This window comes from Hoplias malabaricus, chromosome 2 (assembly GCF_029633855.1).
Source record: "Hoplias malabaricus isolate fHopMal1 chromosome 2, fHopMal1.hap1, whole genome shotgun sequence".
NCBI lineage: Eukaryota > Metazoa > Chordata > Actinopteri > Characiformes > Erythrinidae > Hoplias > Hoplias malabaricus.
In genome coordinates, this window is record NC_089801.1 from 82,469,129 (window position 1) to 82,488,430 (window position 19,302).

Sequence of the window (19,302 nt, forward strand, 5' to 3'; positions counted from 1 at the left end):
GATATGAAGGAGTGCAGAGGTCCATAGTTATTTCAGCAAGACAAATCCAGTCCCATTCTGCAAGTTCTAGATGTGTCACATATGGCATATCATGAGGGGAAGAAACAGACAATGATGTCCAACTTAATGATAATAATAATGCACAATTAATTATCATTGTACAATGTACAAAAAAATGTGCCTTCCGCATTTAACCTATCTGTGGCAGTGAACACACACACACACACACACACACTAGTGCACAAGGGGCTGTGAACACACACCCTGTGCGGCAGGCAGCCATCCCTGGCACCCGGGGAACAGCTGTGTGTTCAGTGCCTTGCTCAAAGGCACTTCAGCTGTGGATGTTCCCACTGAGCTGGGGATCCGGGTCCACACTCACATTTCCTAAACCTATAAAGTGTGTACTTAATAGAAATGGTGTTTTTATTACATTAAAATAAATCCCATCTGTGTTTTGGAAATGGGTTTGTGAAGTACTCACAGAGCCTTCCTGCAGTTGCTCACAGCTGGGACCAGTCTCCTATAGCCCTCCTCTGATGTGTTATACATTTTCAAGTCCAATGTGTCTAGCACCTGTGATATCTGAAGAATATAGGCTAGTAGTGAACACATTCCAGGAGTAAGTGGTGTCTCACAGCATTTCTCTGATTTGAGAAACTCCTGAATTTCTGTGAAGAGAGACTGATCGTTCATTTCAGCAAGACAGAGGAACAGGTTGATGGATTTTTCAGGAGTCAGATTCTTTGTTTGTATTAGGCATTTGATGTACAGAACTGTTTTCTCAGTACTCTCTGAGCGTCTGTTTTTGTAAACCAGTAGGTCCTGCAAGAGTTGCTGATTGGAGTCCAGTGACATGCCCACCAGGAAACGGAGAAATAGATCCAGCTGTCCTTTCTCACTCTTTAAGGATTTATCCACAGCTACCTTCAGCAGTTCTTCCAGTGAATCACTGCCAGAGCACTCATTGTCCAGTAGGCCAAAAAGATGCAGTTCTTCCATGTTCTTGCTCACGTAGCAGTGAAACACATAGAAAGCAGCTAGGAACTCCTGAAAACTCAGATGTACAAAGCAGTAAACCTTCCTCTGGTAAAGCACAGACTCCTCCCTAAAGATCTCTGTGCAAATCCCAGAGTACACTGAGGCCTCAGTGACATCAATCCCACACTCTCTCAGGTCGTCTTCATAGAACATCACATTGCCCTTCATCAGCTGTTTGAAAGCCAGTTCAGACAGTTTCAGAAACATGTTCCTGTTGGATCTCAGGAGTTCCTGCAGAGTTCCTCCCTCATCTTCCTCCTCATACTTCTCCTTCCTCATTATTGTCTGAGTGCACAGGAAGTGTGAGTACATTGCAGTCAGAGTTTTAGGGATTTCTGTGGTCCCTTGTTTCATGATTCGCTGAAGCACAGTTGCTGAGATCCAGCAGAAGACTGGAATGTGGCACATGATATGGAGACTCCTCGTTGTCTTAATGTGGGAGATGACACTGTCGGCTTGGTGTTGGTCACTAATCCTTTTCCTGAAGTACTCCTCCTTCTGTGGATCATTGAATCCCAGAATTTCTGTCACACGGCTGATGTACTGAGAGGGGATCTGATTGGCTGCTGCTGGTCTGGAGGTTATCCAGATGTGAGCAGAGGGAAGCAGGGCTCCTTTGATGAGATTTGTAATCAACACGTCCACTGAAGACGCCTTGGTCACATCTGACACTTTCTCACACTCTGAGAACTTCAGTGGAATTCTGCTTTCATCGAGGCCGTCAAATATGAACACAGTTTTACAAACGTCATATTCCTTTGTGTCCAGACTTCTGAGCTCAGGATGGAGGTCACACAGAAGTCCATGAAGACTGTACTGTTTGTCTTTAATCAGGTTCAGCTCTCGGAATGAAAGCACAAACATGAACTCTATATCCTGATTGGCTTCTCCTTCAGCCCAGTCCAGAATGAACTTCTGCACAGAGACAGTTTTTCCAATGCCAGCGATGCCTTTAGTCATTACAGTTTTGACTTTTTCTACTTGCGGATATTCATGTTCTCTTCTTTCTTCTACCATTTCCCCCATAGTACAATTTATAGGTTTAAATATTTCTGAACATTTAACTGTTAAATCTGGCAACTGTTGTTTCCAGAGATCATTTTCAATCTGTAAAACTTCATGTTCTTCATTCACTCCTTCCCTCTCTCCCTCGATGATGTAGAGCTGAGTGTAAACCCTGTTTAGAAGTGTTTTATTTTCTTGTGTTCTGAATCCCTCACAAAAGCTCTCGTACTTGTTCTTCAAGCTAATTTTGTTTCTATTTGAGAGTCTGTGCAGGATATCATCTGCTGGTTGGCTGCAATCCTCTTTCATGGACACCTCAATTTGTCGTTTTAGACCAGGATTTGTTATATATTTATTTTTGCAAACTGCACAAACATGGTCTTCCACTGGGGCACTACTGCACTGTCTGCAGAAATAACACCCACAGGACGCAGGGACTGGATCTGACAGAAGCTGCTGACAACACCCACACCTGGACTGGTCCCGGAGCAGATCATCCCTTCTACTTCTAAGACAAACAAACAAACAAAAAAGCAATAATGAAGCTGATGGTGTGGTAAACACTGTTCATACCTCAGACACAATAAGCAACAGAAATGGATATATCTGTGTAATGCTGAGTCCTAATTATGGGAGGTTTACTCTATAAAATATTTGTTGTGTTTTAACTGGATTCTAGATTAATACATTTGTTATAGCAAGTTTTATGTTGACATTTTTGCAGCTGATAAAGTTGTTAGATACATTTTATTCATTTGTTCATTGTCTGTAACCCTTATCCAGTTCAGGGTGGTGGTGGGTCCGGAGACTACCCAGAATCACTGGGCATAAATACTGGAACACCTCTATGAATATATGAATGCATTCAGCCATGAATTAGTGATATCAGGTACTGATGCTGGATGTTCTGGATCAGAAAATCCACTACAAATCTACAGCCCAGTGCTGGATGGATAATTCTATATGCCACTTGCTTACTCTTGGTATTGAGTTAGATGTTCTTAGGCTCAAATACAGCTAATGTATCCTCAATACTTCATGTTACTCACTTTGTGTCCGATGGCATAGATCCACAGCTGAAATCTGGACCTTTATCCAAGGACCTGTCACTCTTCATAGACACATGGCTGGGTGTTGGACCATCTTCTTCCTTGATCCTGAGATGATCCATGATGAGAAGAAAGCATGGAGCTATTACAATCTTCAATAAAACACTTTCACTTGAGCACCGAAGGAATAATTAGTTTTTTTTTACCACTGAAAAGTATCAAGCATTATTTATGAAAGCGATATTTATATTTCAATCTAAAGTGCAGCTTTTGAGATGAAGAATCAAAAATGTTTGTAGTCCCTGAATAAACATGTTTACGCTCCATAGAGTTTAGTTGTCCATATGGGGTGCAAATGGGGGAGTGGGCCATGTATCTAATAGGTTTAGTATTTCTGATACATGGAAGCCACTAGGTATCAGTGTAACAGCTGAAGACAAATCATTCAATTGTTTCTTTCTCAGCATTTATTCTTCTTTACTCCTGAGGGTGAGTGCTAAATTACTTACTCAAATGTTTCCCCTTCACTTCTGAAGTTCTGAATTTCTTCCATGGAGCTGCTTCTCTTGTTCTCTCCGCTGGAAACTAGAGAAGCTGCTGTCAGCTGCTTAAAAGTGTGCTGTTTCCATTGCCAACACTTTCAGACAAAAAAAAAACGACAATAATGCAGGTAAATTTTTCATTCATTCATTCTGTAACCTTTATCCAGTTCAGGGTCGCGGTGGGTCCAGAGTCTACCCGAAAACATTGGGCGCAAGGCAGGAACACATCCTGAAAAGGGCGCCAGTCCTTCACAGGGCAGGCACATTTTTATACAAGCATTTTAAATGTACCTTCAAAATTACAACCAACCATGTTTAACTACATTCTGTTTTAAATAGAAAAGGCTACATATAAAGCCTATGTACATGAAATCTATGTAAATGTTATTGTTAAAAAGAATATGGTACATTAATATTCCCTAATTAAGTGGGCAGACAAAATAAGATGACCATGGAAACATCAAGTATCTACATTAGAAAAGTGTAGGTTAAATGCTTCAAATTTGAATATAATCACATACTACTTGCTGATATAATATTTGAAGGAGGTGGAAAAACTATTGGGCAGATGCTTCCAACTTTAAACGATAGTTTAGTATTTAATTGAAATACTAAAGGTACATTGAAATAAAATAAATAAATAAATAAATGATTTATTATTTAAATTAAGGTGCTATAAAGAGCTGAAATCTACATCCAGGCAGTAGTGATGGATTATGTTGTCACTACAATTAATACAGAATAAGGTACATATCTGTTCCCATCACAGTGACAGGTTTACTCAGAGATTACATATGCATGTATTGTCATTGGTAATAACTTGCTACACTGACGCCATCTGTTGGCAAAACAGGGCTTTTCCACCATAGTGCTGCTTGCTTAAATATTATTCATGATATTTAAATAAGTGCTCTGAACCATAATATATTTTCTTAGTAAGCTGGGTATTATTTCTTCACAGACAGTGTTTTATGGTGTTTAACATATAGTATTTATTTGCTAGCAGGAAACTCCCTAGCGCTACTTGGCACGGAGGTCACAATCCCCAAGGATAGTCTTATATTAGTTTATATTATATAAAAATATATCAACCACCCTAAGTCTCTTGCTATTCTTAATCTATCTGTCTCTACACATTTTCTGATGAGTGGTTTCTGCCACTTTGAGGTTCACTCATTGCATACACACTATGCCAAATGCATCATCTAATATCCATGTTCTCCCTGTGTCTGTGTGGGTTTCCTCCGGGGTCTCCAGTTTCCTCCCACAGTCCAAAAACATGGAGGTTAGGTGAACTGGCTTCTCTAATAACTGTCCTGATGTGAGTGAATGAGTGTGTGCCCAGATATGGATGGTCTCTCTCTCTCCTGGGTGAAACCCTAGCGCCCAATGGTATCCTCCAGGTGGACGGTCATTCCTGGTCGAGAGTACGCTGTGCGTATTTGGCTGCCGCTTCTTACCAGTGTGTGTGTGTTTATTGAATTTTGTGTTGATTGTAAAGTGCCACTGGGTTTCTAGAAATGTGCTATATATGTGTAATGTTAATTAAATAAAATAAAAGAATAAATCAATAAAGAGATATTAATCCCTCCCAGCACTAGGCTGTGGAGCAGTGGAATATACATTTTCTAAAGAGTATGATGTAGCTCCAACCAGTACCTCTGGAGTTTGTGATCCAGAACTAATCCTCCTACAAATGTGTTTGATATCTCTAACATTTATGTGGCTAAATGTCAACAGTTTGTTCCGCAGGGCCAGTGGTGGTTGTTACCCCTAATTCTGTGCCCCTAGAGGCCGCTAGTTCATAGCCTTGGCATACGGCGTCACAGTTTCTGACAGCTGCCTTCAGGTGCCTCTAGGGCAGGGGTCGGCAACCCGCGGCCCCGGAGCCACATGCAGCTCTTTGATCCCTCTGATGCGGCTCAGCTTTTGAAAATAATTGATGAGTATTTAATTAAAATGTATTATATTTTTGTGCGTTCATTTTCAAAATGTAATTCTATGAAGATTATGGCGATCTTGTAACATCTAAAATATTTTAATATTTAAAATATTAAATATTTAATACAAGTCACAACTTCCAACGTGCGACACCCGCCAGTGTGCGGTTTCTTGAACTTTTTGACAGCTAACTGCAAGGCACCAGTAAAAGGATGACGGCACGCAGAGAGAGGACAGCATTTTTGTTTGTTGCCAGTGGATAATTTAAGTTCAGTGTTTTTTTCCATTACTACAAGGACTCAGAGAGACACTGAGTATTTTACTTAACCGTCAACACAACGTCTTTTTCTCTGAGTTAAAAAAGTTTTGTTGCATGCAGAAAAGTTATTTCATTTTCTCTGCAGTCAGTCATTGATTTCATAAATGTAACACAGTATAGTTTGTTTATACAGAGCACAAAGGCAAAAAAACTCTGTTATGCACAGTGTTATTTCATTTAGAATTTCAAAAGGGTTTTGTGGCTCCCAGTGATTTCTTTACTGTGTGAAACGGGTCTAAATGGCTCTTTGAGTGGTAAAGGTTGCCGACCCCTGCTCTAGGGCCACATAATTTGGTTTAACAGAATAACCATGAGGGGTTAAACACACTCTAAATGGAGAGAACCCACTATGAGCCAATGTGGGCCTCATACACAGGGGCTTACTGCACTGGCCACGTTTAATAGATAAAAGCAGCCACGGTCATATTTAACCTGTGTGGTCACAACTAAGCTGTCTTGGTTGAGTTTTGGCCACTAGAGATAATAACTCAAATAACACTGCTGCTGCTGATTCGGGTTTTCTTTTCAAACAAAGACTTGATGTCTGGTTTTCCAAACCAAACAAGAAAAATCTACTTAGATTCACACAATATATTTAAGTATTAATACTCTGCTGCTCTGTGTGTGTGTGTGTGTGTTAGGAAGTGGATGTGTGGTTCAGAGTCAGCCAGTTTAACCAGTTCATTTAATCACTGCATCATTTAAATCTATCACACCAAGCAAATATTTCCTAATTTAAGACGAACTGTGTCCTACGTTCAGTGGGTTATACACTGTCCATAACTCACCTCTCCGTCTCCGTCTCCAAAGCGACGGGAGTTACTTTCGGTTTCTCAAAACACGTTCAACCTCCTAACGTTGTCATTTCGGGTTTCTCATTTATCGTACTTTGTATTTCTCAGATCGGAAAGGTGGAGAACAGTGCCGTGTTGTGGTGTCCAAACCGCCCTTCTGCCGAAGCAAAAAGAAGACAGGAGAGACAGAAGACAGCTGAGACTCTTGTTGATGGCAACAGGCCTGTTTCCCGCTCTACCACAAGGCACGCACACTCGACCAATAATAACACCCATTGCTGCCACCTAGTGTTTCTGCAGTGTGTTGCAGTATAGTTCCACTTCCATTAATTCACAGAAGAGGATCATCTAGGACAGGGGTAATCCATTAAAATTCATTAAGGTCCAGTTACAGAAATATTTCTCAAGCCAAGGTTCAGAGCGTTATGCATAACCTGCATATGGTCAGTGCCATATTCTTCATATTGAAGTAGCCTTGTACTTTTATGTCGTTAACAACTGAAATATTGTACCTTGTACGACGAATATTGTACATGAGTGAAAAGGAGAAATGCAGACAATTTGACACAGAAGATGTAATGATCAGTCCAAATTTTCACCTCATAAATTGACCAGATGCCTTGTGTCAACACTGATATCATTCATTTCTTAAAGTTTGTTTTATGTTATACTATAAAATAAAACAATATAACCACGTATAAACCACTAATATACCTTTGTGTTTTTAAGGATATTGTTTTTATGAAATTATATTGGTAACACTTTACAATCCACTTGAAACATCATGATGTTTCAATCTTAAAATATGTTTATAAATGTACCCTTATTTTAATGTTATAATTACATTCAGTTCTTATGTGATCTTTGAATTAATGCTCCATAGAATGAGTCCCTTAAATGTAGACAGCCATGTTTAATATAGTTTTGGTAGAGAAACCCAACTTTGAGGTGAGATTATAGACACTTAAATGTAGATGATGTAAAGTGAAATCACTGGAGATTGGTTGATTAGTTGTTTAACTGCTAAATGTCTCTTGTTAATATATGTTTTATAGCTGAATTGATTAAACAAAACCTTTGGAATTGACATAATTCTGACCTGAGTGTCTCTAGTTCACAGTGTGAACTCTTCAGTCCTTCACAGAGCTTCTCCACTCCTGAATCCTGCAGGTCATTGTTACTGAGGTCCAGCTCTTTTAGAAGGTTGTTAGACTGTTGTAAAGCTGATCCCAGATATTCACAAGTTTTCTCCCCTACATTACATATAGCAAGGCTGAAAGGGGTTACATAAAAAGGTATTGTTTGTGCATTTTATATTTTTGAACAACGTAAATAATGAAATTGAAATTGATGAGCAGATGTCCAAGGTGGAAAAAATCAACCAGACACACACTCCAATTATATCTCCCCATCCTAAGAAGTATAAAAAGGCAACAAATACCCTCAAAGTGATGATATCGGTGAGACCATTCTGCTGGTGGTGAATGCTCTAAAGAAAAAGATGGATACACAGACTGAGCTTCTGCTGAAGTTTGAAAAAAGAGTAAAACAAACGGCTTAAGGAAGCTGTAACAGAACAAGCTTAATACAAAAGAAAGTGGAACCTGAGGTAAAGCGGCCTGGCTGAAAAAGAGGGGGAGAACACGAGTTATATCGGCATATTGACAAGACTGGTGCCCATTTCAGTGGAGTGGCTTTGTGAAATGATCGACATTGTGCATCACTTGGGTAAGAAGAGTGATCCCGCAATTTCAAAAAACATTCCGCGGTCAGTTCCTTTCAAAGACGGTCCAAGATGACGTTTGGAAGAGGTCCAGGGATTCAAGGGTCTGTCAGGAAATGCATATCCAGATCAAGGACGATTTCTCTAAAGAGGATAGGGAAGCTCGTAAGAAGCTGTGGCCGTTAGTACGGGATGCCAAACGGATTGGGCAGAGAGCTTTCCTAAAGGAAGGACATGCACTGATTAACAATAAAAGAGTTGACACTACACAGTCAGAGCTCTTCGTTTAAAACGTCTGCTGTACTGATTTACCAGTCATGTTCTGAAGGTTAAATGCACCTTACTCTGATTGTAGACAGGACAAAACGTACATTCCTGCGCATCTCATAGTTCAGTGTTTCACTTAAAAATAATTTTCAGGTATATTACCGTTTATTTCCTTAAATGCTATGGGGCTTAAAAACATTGTGAAGTGAAAAGCTATATTTGTTTTCTGTAAAGAGCATAAAGCCAATTGCATTGTTCTGCAAGAAACTCATTCTGTTGAAGATGATGTGAATTTATAGAAGTTACAGTGGGGTGAATCAATCTTGGTTAGTCATGAGACATCAAAATCTGCTGGTGTTATGGTTCTGTTTAGTAGATTTCCTAGTATTTCATAGTTTACCAGATTTCCTAGTATGCCATATTAGTGATACCAGTGGGCATTGGTTGATTGTGATAACAGAAATTAATGATGAAAACTTTACCTTAGTATGTGTTTATGGCTACAATGAAATAGGCAAAAACAGGATTTTGATTTTGGACTTATGTAAACATATCACACAAAATAAGCGTTCTTTTTCAACTGATAAAATTATGGTTGGGGTGATATTAATCTGCCTGATTTTTTGTTAGATAGAAATCCACCTAAGGTTCAATGTCATAAATATGATGATCTGTTCAATTGATGAATAGATGATTGATGAAATTTGAGTGATTACTTGAGGGTTAAAAATCCTGGGACTTCTCGATTTACCTGGTTTAATACGGAAATGGTTTAAGTTCTAGAATAGACTACTGGCTCATTTCTACCTCCTTGATAAATTATATTAGCAAATGTGACATCTCTGCCTCACCTTTAACTGATCATTTGGTTATTTCTTTATCTCTCATGATTTCAAGGTCAGATCCTAGACTCATTCGTATTTGGAAATTTAATAATACTCTTTTAGAAAATTCTGATTTCTGTAAAGATGTCAAACAACTGATATTAGAAATCAATGCCTTGGAAATGTTATCTGTAGATAAATAGGAATGGTTTAAATTTAAGATAAGAGTACTAGCAATTTATACAAGTAAATCTAAGTTTAAAAAACAAAAACAACTTAAAATTATTACCAGTATTAATATTCTTTTTGGGTTTTGCGGAAAATGTTTGTGGATTGATTAAGATGTTTTATAATGATATTTATAGCTCAGTTTCCTTAAATCCGGGACTTACTTCTAGATTTAAGATACAGCGAGGCATTCGTCAAGGTTGCCCTATTTCCCCCAAATTGTTCACCTTATTTATTACTATATTTATATCACCTCAGTTATTAGCCCTTAGAGTTAATAACAATCCTGAGTTACAAGGAATTATTTTTTTCGATCGAGAATACAAGATTAGTCCGTTTGCTGATGACACTGCACTTTGTTTGAAAAATGATTTAATGGTCGAAAGAGCCCTTGATACAATTTCGTTATTTTCCAAGGCATCAGGTTTAGGACTGAACCTTAAAAAATGTAAGATTCTCCCCATTCATAATTGTATACATATAGACATTTAGTCAATCAGAGTTGTTAATGAAGTTATAATATAATAATATAATATAATAATAATATAATTATTATATAATAAATTATATAATATATATAATTATAATAAATAATAATATAATAATAAGATAATATAAGGAAAAGCAAACTCTATTATTTTTCAGTTTTTGTGGAAAAACAAGACTCATTATATCAAAAGGTCCCAGTTAGTTAAGAAATGTGATAAAGGTGGAATTAATTCATTAGACTTTGAAGCCATTGTTGGTACATTTAGGATTAATTGGCTAAAAACATTTATTATGCAGCAAAATTCAATGTGGTTTCATATTTCTGTTTCCATTTTTAAGAAACTGGGAGGAATTGAATTCTTTATAAAATGTGACTATGAAATTAGTAATATTCCAGTTAAAAATCATACTTAAATCATACTTCCATAAACAAATTCTTCCTTTCTGGAAAATAATATATACTCAAACACAACTTCTCTCCTCATGAATACACATTATGGAATAATAGGGCAATCACTGTTAGTAAGAAGTCAATATTTTAAAAAGTTTGGTATGATAAAGGTATACTTTTTGTAAAAGATCTTTTAGATTGTCATGGAGATATTTTTAAATTTTCACCCTTTGTGAAAGAATATGATATAAATTGTAGTTATAAAGATTTTAAGAATGTGTGTAAAGCGATCCCTTTAGCAATGATTCAGTTAATTAAATATATCATTATACATTCAAAGGTGACTGTTTCGCTGCCCACATTAAAAGTAAATGAATATAATTTAGTTGATTCCAAGTGGGGCGGCACGGTGGCGCAGCAGGTAGTGTCGCAGTCGACTGGTGCCCCCTCCAGGGTGTATTCCCGCCTTGTGCCCAATGATTCCAGGTAGGCTCTGGACCACCGCGACCCTGAACTGGTTAAGTGCTTACAGATAATGAATGAATGAATGAATGATTACAAGTGTAATAATAAGATTATCAATGATGGTATGAGACAAAAGATTTATTTTGAATATAATAATCTTTCAAGAAACTTCCTAACACAATTTACAAAGCCACAATGATTTTTGCTCATTCAAAATTTATTAAATGGCCCTTATCTCCTAAGGTAAAGGAGACCCATTTCAAAATAATAAATATGATATATCCTGTAGCTGAGTTTCTTGAAAATAGATTTAATTTTGATGTTGATTTATGTGTATTTTGTAAGTCAGAAAATGAATCCCTGGAACATTTTTTCCATGTCAATATTCACAAAGCTTTTGGATGGATAATAGAAATTGGATTAATCTCAAACTTAACATTCCTTCCTTTGATGTTGATGCCATTTTATTTTGGCATTTATATATGGAAAACTTAAGTTCAGCTTTCTCTGATGCTATAAATGTAATCATACTCTTAGGAAAATACCACATTTACTGCAGTAAGTGGAGGGGGAGCCCTCTTTCCTCTGTTTCATGAATGGATTTAATTCATACTATTCTGCTTTAAGTAGATTAAAAAACTGGAAAACTGCTAGAATCATCTCATACCAGATCTCTGAAAACTTTGTTTTCTAAGGGTTTTTCTGTTTCCCCTTAATGTCCACAACCTAACTGAAAGTTTGTGGATATAATATCCTCCACGAGATCTGTATTCTTGTTCACTGTTCTGTATTTTGTGTTGTTAAATATGTGAATAAAAAGAAAAAAGAAAAAAAGAAAGCTTTTTACTTTTACTGCTGAAGGACGGGATTTTATCCGTTAACAGCAAGCTGATTGGCTCTTATTGCTAAAAAGCGGGACTTTATCTGTAAACAGCAATCTGATTGGCTCTTATTACTGAAGGACGGGACTTTATCCGTTAACAGCAAGCTGATTGGCTCTAATTGCTGCCGAGCGGGATTTATAAGTTATAAGCAATCGGATTGGCTCTTATTGTTGAAGGACAGGATTTCATCCGTTAACGGCAAGCTGATTGGCCCTTATTGCTAAAGAGCGGGACTTTATCTGTAAACAGCAATCTGAATGGCTCTTAATGCCGAAGGATATGACTTTATCTGTTAACAGCAAACTGATTGATTGGCTCTAATTGCTGAAGAGCTGGACTTTATCCGTTAACAGCAAGCTGATTGGCTGGTGTTGCTAAAGGACGGGACTTTATCCGTTAACAGCAAACTGATTGGCTCTTATTGTTGCAGGACGGGACTTTGTCTGTTAACAGCAAACTGATTGGCTCTTATTGCTGAAAGATGGGACTTTATCTATTAACAGCAATCTGATTGGCTCTTATTGCTAAAGAGCGGGAATTTATTCGTAAACAGCAATCTGATTGGCTCTTAATGCTGAAGGACGGGAATTTATCCGTTAAACGCAAGATGATTGGCCTTTATTGCTAAAGGGCGGGACCTTATCTGTTAACAGCAATCTGATTGGCTCTTATGACTAAAGGGCGGGACATTATCCGTGAACAGCAAGCTGATTGACTCTTATTGCTAAAGGGAGGGATTTTACCCGTTAACAGCAAGCTAATTGGCTCTTATTGCTAAAGAGTGGGACTTTATCCGTAAACAGCAATCTGATTTGAAATCCAAGACTGGGTTTCTTTTTAAAAAACACATCTTGTAATTATGCACTAAACATAGGGAAGCTCAGTAGGGCTTTCCAAAGAAGTGGACCTCACAGGTACAATATTGTATAAGACATTTTCATATTGTCACGTTCATTAGTTTTGTCTACTAGATGTGGAATTTTGATAACATATACCAAGTAAACGCAGGGCCAGTATCGCGAATACCGATACTTTTTAATATTTAAGCTTCTTATATCCAAAGGATCCAAAAGACCTAAGATAGAATTTCACCAAACATTGTACGTCACAAAAAATACTTTATTATCACAATCAACATTTTTTTTTTTTAGAAACAATGGAACAGTAACAAAACAAAGTTTTCCTTAACATTAGGGAAATAAATATTTTTTGAGGTAGAAAATTAGAAACCACAATACAAAAATAAAATAAAAATTCTCCCCTCAGTAGACAATACACAATACAACAAAATTAACACACCACAACAAACACTGTAAACAGTTTCAAACTTATTCTGTTTTTCTAAGTCCAACAATACAATAAAAAAATGCAAAAAATAAGGAATCTTCTTCCCTTCAGTGCACTACATGTTTTCTTAAATAAAGAGTGTAAAAATATATAACTTAAAGCTAATTAAATCTCTTCCTCTCAGACCTTTCAATTCAGCGGTGGTGTCTCTCTCAGTACTGTGACGTATTGACCCGAGGAGAGCGCTGAGTGAGCGGGCCAGGCTGAGCCTCTACCTGATTGGCTATTTGGCGCCCCTGAGACAGGTGACGGTACAACAACAAAAGACGAAGGGGAGGTGGGGGGGGGGGGGGGTAACCTGTTTTTTTCTTGTTGCTTTTACTTTTTTTTCTGTGACGTAAAACATTTTTCCACAGTAAAAAACCCTAAACTTTAAAAGGTATATCCTGCCTATTTTTCAACCGACTTCTTCTGTGACTGTTTCATCCTAATGATACTCATATTATTTTTGACAATAATTTTGGGCCAGTGTGAGAATAGTGTGCACCCATCTGCATCCACAAAGGCAGAACATGAAGTACCACTGAATACACTAATAACAAAGGGTGCTGACAAATTCCTTTGATACCTAGTTATGTCCTCTGATCTGCTTTTTGGTACAACACCAAGCACTCTTTTCTCAGAGCTCTCTTTAAAAAAAATTATTTTTCTTAAACCCACAGAAATAAATTGGTGAAATCAATTAAACTAAAATACTTTGAGTGAAATTGCTAACAGCAAAATAAATGTTAAACCATATTAACCTTCACAAAGTTTCTTCAACTTAAAAGCATTTTAAATCTATGTCTTACATTTCATTTTTACAGTGTAAAAGCTGGATCCACATGCATGTTTTATCCTTGTCTGGTTTAGGACTTATTCTCACTTTTTTCATGCTTTTCTATTTCACTTGGGTATCTACTGCTCCCATAAACAATCCAAGTTCATTTGGATGACTCCCTTATTGTGACATCACAATAAGGAAATTTGCATAAACCACCCAGCCAACGTGCACCAGAGCCCCACCCACTAGATTAGTTGATCTGTCATTTTGGTCTACTGGTTTTACAAGTGGGTGGGGCCAGCGACAGCTTATTAGCATAAAAGTGACAAAAGTCCATAAAGGGCTCACTCTAAAAATGCTACAAATTAGAAGATATATTTCCACATTTCTGAGCCCAGGGAAAAAAAACAACAAATGCTTTATTTTAATGTAAAGAATTTGCATTAAAAATGACATCTCTCAAAAATGACATCCACTGTCCTCCTGGACTGCTCAAAGAGTATTTCAGGTGTAAATATAAGGACCTAAATATAACAACCCAGCAGCTCCCCTGAACCTGAACTTTCTCATATTCTGAACGTGAACAAAACTACACTGAAATGTGTGTATACACATTTATACACATAGTCAGGTTGTAGACTTGAGTGTTATGTATCAAGCTTTATTATCAAAGTAAAATCGGTCAATTAAATCAATAATTTCAACAAATAATGTCCATGGAGAATTCACTTCCAGTACAAGTCCAAGATTTCACCAGCATTAAACTTTCTCTTGCTGCCGTGATCATACTTAATTTACTTCCATTCTGTAATGTTCCTCATGGCCAGAAACAGGATTAAGTCACTGCCATAGTTTTGACTGTACTGCCTAGGCCGAATATTATTATTCTGCCCTGTTGTCCATGGCACCATCGACACTTGCTGTAGGCTTCCACTTTTTGCAAACCTGGTTGGCATCTGGTACATTTGTGGGACACTGCTGCCGCTCAGTGTATAGCTTCACGTTCTACTCAGACGGCCGTCAAAGTCTGAAATGCTCTGCGAAGATAAAAAGAAAGAAATTATATCAACACGCTTATAAAAGGTGAACATGTTGGTGCTTCTCTTGAAGTTATTATTGATGAGGGTTTAGGAGAATATTTCACCTGATACTTGACACGGAGAAGCTTCTGCTCAGTGCACCACCGGTAACAGCACTTGCACTCGTACTCCTGCCAGTGCCGCTCGAGCTTTCTGTTCTGGCGGTGACCCGGCTACTGTCGCCGGATACATCCTCATGAACAAGTCACAAGCATCTGTTTCTCTCATTTGGCTATGGCCAGGACAAGCAGGAATCTCTCTCTCCTCACAGTTGGAACTGGAGGAGAACACATACGGTAAGTTGATGCATTTTGAAATGGGATAAATACCACAATAATTGTATATATATAAAAAAAAACACCCACTCTGAATCACTAGCTGACTTCTTAAATTGCCATAATCCCAACCCCACATGGTTAACCTCCCATCTGTGGTAATGGCCATCTGACTTGTGATATTCAGCAGCTCATACCTGAAAGACAGATAGACATTAATAGAGCATAGAGGTAAGTGTTTTACACCACATCATCATCACGTGTGAAAATGCTAATAAATGTGTAACGTGATCATTTACCTTTTGTGTAGCTGCTCCAGGTCATTTGAAGGACTCTGGATGGGTTTCCCAGTCAAAGAGACAAAACCAAGGTGGGGCGCACCTCTGTGTAATACACTTCGAGCCACTATGAAAAAAAGACCAAGCTTATTTCTGATGTTTTATAAAACAGGGTAATTAATTAAAATTTTCTCAAGCCAAGGAACAAAATGTTTAACCCGCTTAAGATCAGTGCCATATCCTGCATTTTGAAGTACCATTGTAGTTACAGCAACATTTAATGTAGTTACAATGGAATTTCAAATCAGATTACCCTTTGATTACATTTCAATAAACAACAAGATTTATATATATTATAAATATAAATAACAAATAGCACAAAATAACACAATTATTTTGAACAAATAATTCCATAATGAATGTTGATGCAGTAGACTTTACTTCTTAACCAGCAATCTGATTGGCTCTTATTGTTGGAAGGCGGGACCAAAAATGCAAGCTGATTGGCTGATTGTTTAAGATTTATGAAAATTTCAACACTATTATCCCAAAAGTGTCCCAAAAGAGCTTTTATCATATCCCTTGGGCTGTTTTTACTGGCCCCAGGACAGTGGTGTCTGGAGCCCTGCTCTGTGTGTGTCACTAATTGGAGTCACAGCGCTCGACATAATGCACAGATCTGATTGGCCGAGCAGCCTCACATGTGAGTTTCCTAGAGCGATAAACCTGATCTGTAACGACTAGAAGAGTCACACTGCTTCAAATAAACACCCTTTTCAAAATTAAACAGCTCTTAATAGGTTATCAGCTACAGGTCCAGGTTCGAATCGGACAGCGTCTGGGTCTGGACCCGGACCACAGGCCGCCTATTTGTGACCCCGGATAAAATCGTGTGCATGACTTTAGGTAAAAATAAGGCTTAATCTTACAGACTCTTCCTCCTGGGTGAAAGCTATGCTGGCCATTTGTTTTGCAGCAGTCTCATTCTCATCAACACTGAGCACAGCATATCCATCTAAACAACGAATGTGCTCCTGCCATTCAGAGACCTACACACACAGAAAGATACATTTTTCTTTGAGTCTAATCAAAAGAAATGAGCAAAACAAGCAAAACTACATGTAGAAAATACACTTACAGTAATGTTTATCACCACACCAGGCCTCTGGAGATGTTGCAGCATTAAAACCACCTCTAAGTAATAGAGGACCAGTTATAAATCTTGGGGGTTTGGCTTTTGAATGGGATCACTCAGCTTCCCTAAGACTGCAAAGAAATCCCTCTTTGTAATGTAATGAAAAACCATTTTACAGATCTGTATTGAGTAAAACTGTAAACATATAAAGCAATTACATATTCTCCTCTCTGAATGTTCGGATTATGGTGGACACTGTGAATCTACTCAGGTTGGGCTGAATTTGAAGTCCTGCTTCCCTCATAGTCAATCCATGGACAAGAAAGTGGTCAATGATGGTTGTCCGTATTTCATCTGAGATTATCATTCTGTTTTGTCCCTCCTCTTCCACCTATTCACCTTACTCTGCCTCTCTGTTTCTATCCATAGTGAAACTTCTACAACTGGGACCCTTTTACTGGCTTATATTGTTTTCTTCACATCATCTATCACATGTGTGATCAGTTTAGAGTGGCTGTGTTTAAGTTGTGACACTGGTGCTTTAATTGAGTTTCACTTTTGCTACCTGTGATTACCATTATGCAACCCACGTGCGTCACAATGCAAAATGTGTTTTAGTGGGTCAAAATATGTTTGCAAATTGTGTCTTAATAGGTGAAATGTGCTCATGATTCTGCCAAATGGGTGACAATTTCAATAAATGGGTTTAGGACACTGAGAATGTGATTCAGACAACAGAGCTTTGTGTTTTAGCAATTGAGAAAAACTGTAAAAATTTCTTCCCCAATAAAAGCTAAGCACACTAACATGTGCTTAAAACTTAATATCACACCATACTCCAAATTTCTTGATATATCAAGATTGCATATTAATGTGGCATACCCCCAGATGGGGTTTTAAAGGGGACATATTTTACCTCTTTTTAAACAGGTTAGAATAGGTCTGTGGGCACTACAAAACATGTTCAGAAAATTCTTTGCACAAAGTCACAAAAGCCCAACCCCCATTACTGCCATGGGCTATGTAATGTCAGAGGTCAAATGGCTGAAACAGCAAAATATTCATCTTAGAGAACCCTGGAGTGTGTAAGTTCACAAGGGGTTATCAACATCTACTCATTTAGACAAATTTAAAGATGTACACATGTAAAGTGTATAGAAAAAGATCTCCATGAATAGGAACGTCTTAGGAAAGTTTAGATCAGACACCACGCCCCACATGACAAGCAGCTACATGACAACATGACAAACGGGGAAATCCTGTCTGTGGGGGGACTGTACAGCAGAATTAATTAAAAAAATGTGATCCAGCTTAAAGGTAAACGTGTAAGTATTATAATTAAATGTGTGTACATGTTTATTGTTCTAAAGGAATTACAAGTACGCCAAGTACTGCTTCATCAAATTAAACACTTTATTTCTGAATGACGAATTACACTGCATGCCAAAATAAAACTATGATAAAACTTTTTCAAATTTTAACAAACAGGCAAGCAAATTAATGAGGTCACAGCCAGTCCACTCCTTCTCCAGCAAAAGTAGTTCTTCACCAACCTTAATGTTCCTCCATCAGTGCACCCATCTAAATTGTAAAGTCTAGGTTGTAGGTTGGACAGTGGTTCAGTATCAACCAAGATTTCCTAAATGTTTTTCTTCCACCGTACTCCCCTTTCCTCAAACCAACAGAGGAGTTCTTCTCTTCATGGTGTTGGAAAGTTTGTGACCAGCAACTCTACACCAGGGAAAATCTCTTGCAGGCCATGGAACTGGCCTGTAATGACATAGGGGTGGATGCATGCCAAACATGGACCCAGCATACTAGGAGTTATTTCCCATGCTCTCTGGCCAGGGAGAATGTGGCCTGTGATGTAGATGAAGTCCTGTGTCCTGACCCAGCACATCAACATAATGCTGCACTAGAGTAGATACTGTATGCACTTCTGTTATAATGTATATATATATATATATATATTTACACAGTACATAATTACTCATTTTTGTTAAACAGGAGTTTTGTTTTGAAACTGCATTTTCCTTTTTGGACAATAAAGATTATTTCTACAGCTTCATGATCTGATCACTGTGTTTTCCTTTTTTCTGTGTTGTGTGTAATGACTGTTCAGTGCTGTTTATCATTGTGATTGACTCAAGGCCTGAATTGACACCGTTGTTTGGTTTTGAGCACTGCGTGGACTGTTTTGAGGCAAAAGTTTGGATTTGCAGGAAGAGTCAGAGGTTTTGTGATTTTAGTGTGTGAGTTTGGAGAAATGGACGCATGGTTTCAGGAAATGTGTCTTGGCAACTGAGAAAAACTGTAATACAAATATTTGCAAAAAATTTTGTTAATGTTAAGTTTTAAGCACAGCCGGAATTTTCTAAGTAAGTGTAGTAAAATAAAGTGCACACCAGAGAGAGAGAGAGAGAGAGAGAGAGAGAGAGAGACTTTTTGACTTTTAACACACAT

The 19,302-nt window shown here is 37.9% G+C and overlaps 1 protein-coding gene across 1 annotated transcript in view; it reads right to left on the reverse strand.

Moving 5' to 3' along the window:
- LOC136687394 (NACHT, LRR and PYD domains-containing protein 3-like) overlaps positions 1 to 6,888 on the reverse strand; it is an 11,410-nt gene extending 4,522 nt beyond the window's left edge. Inside the window, exons 1-4 of the mRNA XM_066661774.1 lie at positions 6,686 to 6,888; positions 3,605 to 3,732; positions 3,096 to 3,203; positions 485 to 2,554 (exon numbers count right to left, since the gene is read on the reverse strand). Of these exons, the coding sequence (XP_066517871.1) occupies positions 485 to 2,554; positions 3,096 to 3,203; positions 3,605 to 3,648 (2,222 nt within the window). The 5' untranslated portion in view covers positions 3,649 to 3,732; positions 6,686 to 6,888. The remainder of the gene's footprint in view (positions 1 to 484; positions 2,555 to 3,095; positions 3,204 to 3,604; positions 3,733 to 6,685) is intronic.
- Between the last annotated feature and the right edge of the window lie 12,414 nt (positions 6,889 to 19,302).